Raw genomic sequence first — 4,053 nt, forward strand, 5'->3', positions numbered from 1 at the left:
TGTGTGTGTGTGTGTGTGTGTGTGTGTGTGTGTGTGCTTGCTTGCTTGCGTGTGTGCGTGTGCGTGCGCATGCGAGTGAGATAGAAAGAGCGACAGGCCGCCACTGTGACCTATTCCCTCTGTTCCTCCAGGGCCTTAGACAGCCTGGGCCGTATTGATTTTAGCGTTGGGGCTCAGCTGTGCCCAGCATGGCACTCAGAACATATTTATCAGCATGTCGCGTTAACATTTTCAATATTTAAATTGGTTTTCACTGGGCTGCTCTATATATCCAAAGCTGGAGGTGTTACATTGTTTTAAAGATGGCCACAAATAAGCAAACAAAACATGTACTAAAGTAGATCCGTTTTTGTTTATTATATATCTGTTTTTCAATTTCTTCTCTGCAAATTTAAGTTCTTTATGGCACCTGTTCTTTCTTAAGATGTATCTTTAGGGATGGATAACTGCTCTGTCAGGCGTTCATGTGGGTGTGTTCTCAGTGACAGATACAGTATTTTGGGAGAGACATATTGTTAGATGGCAGCACATACTGGAGATGTTTCCTCTTGACCTGGTTGGTTCTTATTAGTAATAGGGGAGGGAACAGGGGAAGCTGTAATCCCACTACCAGTGCTCCTCTCTGGGCTACATGTGTCTGTCCTTTGGCCCTCTCCGGTGCTAACTGCATCTCTCTGCCTGCTCCTGGGACGATTTCCCGGCTCCAGTGCTGCACGGCACTTTGCAGGAATGTTAAGAAGTAGAATGAATTATGAGGTGGACCTGGATATTGCCCCGAGGCCAAGGCCCAGGGAACTGCTTCATGGCTCTAATCATTAAAGTCTGACGGCGGGAAAGCTGATCCAAGACCAGGGCTTAGAGGGGCCTGTGCTCCAGAGGGAAATATCACTATGATAGATCATGAGATAGCATGTGCTTTTACAAGGTATTTTCTCTGCTTTCCCCTGCCCTTGCTGTTATTGAGTATGCAGATACATTCTGTGGACATGACTGGCTTTGCTTCCCAATACCAAAACAAAAATAGGGTTTACAGATTAGGAATTTTACATAAAAAAATAAATCTGACCACACTTTATGGAGTGTGTGACTGTTACTTTGTTTGTCCGTTTACACATGTATAAACTCTTTTTCTTTATTTTTTTCATTTTATATATACTAGAGTAGATATTGCCTAGTTTGAGTTTCTGCACTGAGGCATGATGGGAGAAAAGCCTTGTCATGGGGAGAAGTGTATTCTTCGTAGCAGTGGCCCTCTTGTCAAGTCTCAGAAACAAAGAGATATCTATCAAAATAAAAAAATTATACTTTATGATTGTGCAAATACATTTTTATCTCCTTTTTTTTTTTTTGGTTATATACATTCACTGTGGAACTCCTATTTGATTGATGGATAGATTTTCAAATTCTCCTATCTTAGCAAAAAATGATCCAAATTCTTCTTCTGAAGAAAGTCGTTTTTGCTTTATAGCTTGACTGTGCAGTATGGTGATTTTTTGCAGAATCTTACTTTAAAAACTACATTTTTTACCAACTAAAAGATCCATTTTTAAACAATGAACACACTCTCTGTGTGGCAGCCAGGTGTGACTGACTGAATTTATTCTGTAAATCGTGTAGGGTTCCTCAACCATGTATTTTTGACATAATTAGTATAAGCTCCATAATCCATGAGGATAAGCCATTAATCTACAGGCAAGTGAGGACAGATCAAGTCAGCCAAGATACAGGATGTGCATTTACAAAACTCAGCTTCTAACAGCAAGGATAAGCACATAACATGCATTCAACTATTGTTATGTGCTTGAAAAGAAGAGAAATACATGAGACCTTGCAAGGACTCTGGAAAAAAAACGGCATTTTTGATGATCAGTGCTTCACTATTATCTCCTGTAATCCCCAGGAGCTGTGCCGCCAGCGTATGGCAATCAGGACGTCGGAGCGTGTTGAGCGACCGGAGACCCTGCGCAACTCACGGCTCAATAGCGTCTCGTCCCAGTTTAGCGATGGCCCCGCAGCCAGCCCATCAACCCGCAGTAGCACCTCTTCCTGGTGCGAAGAGCCAGTGCCATCCAACATGGACATCTCCACTGGTCACATGATACTGGTAAGGAACGTGCTGTGACTCCAAAGACAATGTGAGCAATGATGCATGTGGTGGGAAAAGTAGCGAGTGAGGATGTTGGTTGAAGTGTGGTTTGTTGTCAAGCCATCAGAGATGTTTTGTGGTTCTTAGCATGAGATTTTACAGCTAAGCAAACCACAGCATCACGTCTCACTGACTATACACTAAACCTGCCAGCAGGGGCGTCAGACTGCGGGGTACTTCTGTTTGCCATGGGGTATGTGCAAATTATATATAAATTTGATTTGATTTAAATAAAACACATACATACACATATGCGGTCAGCTGTAACATCTGTACACCACCTGTTGCAATTAAGAGTGTGTAAAACTAATTTAGAAAGAAAAGCTGAAACTGTTTGCTAAAGGTAATATATAAACAGTTAAGATACTTAGCTAAAAGCAATGTAAAAAAAAAAAAAAGGTTGAATAGTCAGTTAGACGTAATGGATACACAGTCAAAATAGCCAAAAGCAATCCATACCCTGGTGAACTAGTTTGCTAAAAGCAATTTGTGGAAAAAAGGTTGAATAGTCAGCTTAAAGTGATGGATAATACTTGGCTAAAAGAAATGGATAAATGGTTGAAATAACATTGACCCTTCTGTTACTCCAAGTGGTGTAATACAAATGCATGTACAAAGTACTTGACTGACTGAACCTTATCACTGACAGTTCAACTTTATGTCAAATTCTTGTAACGATAAACTGCTTTAAACAACATCCACTTTAAAATGAATTCAAATGAACACATTAGGAACATGACAGGTGATATCGATGGAGGGACACTTGAGATCATCTGTAAGAGCCTTTGGTACGTCACAGGCGTACAGAAATAGGCTATAGACATGTTTCATGTGAGCACACATTATAGTGTTTGCTTTTTAAACTCCCTGTGCCTATGAATATGCTAGACTCTGTGCTGGAAACCAACACCTTGATTTTTCTGTTTATCTGTTTGGATGCGTCTATTTTTCATCCCTCTCTCACCTCCTTCCCTTCAGAACCCTGTTATCTTTTTTCTCATCACTCTTCCTGCTGTTTTCTCCCTCTTCCTTTATCTCAGCAGTGTTGTCTTAATTTTTTCCCTTCTAACTTTTTTCCTTTACTGAGTAATTTTCTCTCTTTATCTTTCTGTCCTGTGTCTCTCCTCTGTGTCATTTTCATCTTTTACCCCCTTTGTCTCTCTTACTGTTGCAACAAAAAAAGGCAGACATTGTTTTGCGTGTGAGAGAAAAACAAAACGGAAATATTATTATCATTTGTATGTTTTAATTTTTTGGGGGGTTGAAAAAGCTTTTGGTTGCCAACGCTTCCACAAACACACAATGGATTGTTTTAATTTTGTACAACTTTCGCTTCATTCATTTGAGACAAGCTTGATAAAAGAGATGGATAGATGCCTTGCAGTGTTTCCATTAATGGTGAGAGCATTCATCACACTGCATGTCTAGCATTTATATTGGGAGGCTATAATGAATGAGAGTGAATCTGAGTAATGCCTTGTATTTGTGGTAATAGATGGGTTTTGTTGCACTCGTCAAGCCTTGTTTGTAAGACCTCTTTTGAAAACATGGACAATAGAAAAGCATTTAGCCCTGCAATAACAAAAGCGGCACTGTGAATCATTTCTAGGAGCTGTTATTATTAGCCCTAGTTTTTTCAACTCAGGCACTGCAATGTAGAAAGGTAAAACACTCAGGGACTTTTACCTCTCTTTCATGCCATGATTGACAGGGAGATGTCCTATAGGGGTTCTTCTTCTTCTTTCTTAAACATTCCACCGCCATCTCACAAGAAGCCATGTGTGAGATTGCCTTGTTATCACTGATCTCAGACCTATATTTTCCCACCTCATCTCTCCTCTCATCTCCCCTCTCTCAAACATACATACACACACACACACACACACACACACACACACACACACACA

The 4,053-nt window shown here is 40.4% G+C and overlaps 1 protein-coding gene across 1 annotated transcript in view; it reads left to right on the forward strand.

Annotated features, from left to right (window-relative positions):
• Positions 1–4,053, forward strand: part of ptprn2 (protein tyrosine phosphatase receptor type N2) — a 125,020-nt gene that overhangs the window by 99,594 nt on the left and 21,373 nt on the right. The window contains exon 13 of the mRNA XM_032504341.1: positions 1,901–2,104. Within this exon, the coding sequence (XP_032360232.1) occupies positions 1,901–2,104 (204 nt within the window). The remainder of the gene's footprint in view (positions 1–1,900; positions 2,105–4,053) is intronic.

The sequence above is a fragment of the Etheostoma spectabile genome, chromosome 22, assembly GCF_008692095.1.
Source record: "Etheostoma spectabile isolate EspeVRDwgs_2016 chromosome 22, UIUC_Espe_1.0, whole genome shotgun sequence".
NCBI lineage: Eukaryota > Metazoa > Chordata > Actinopteri > Perciformes > Percidae > Etheostoma > Etheostoma spectabile.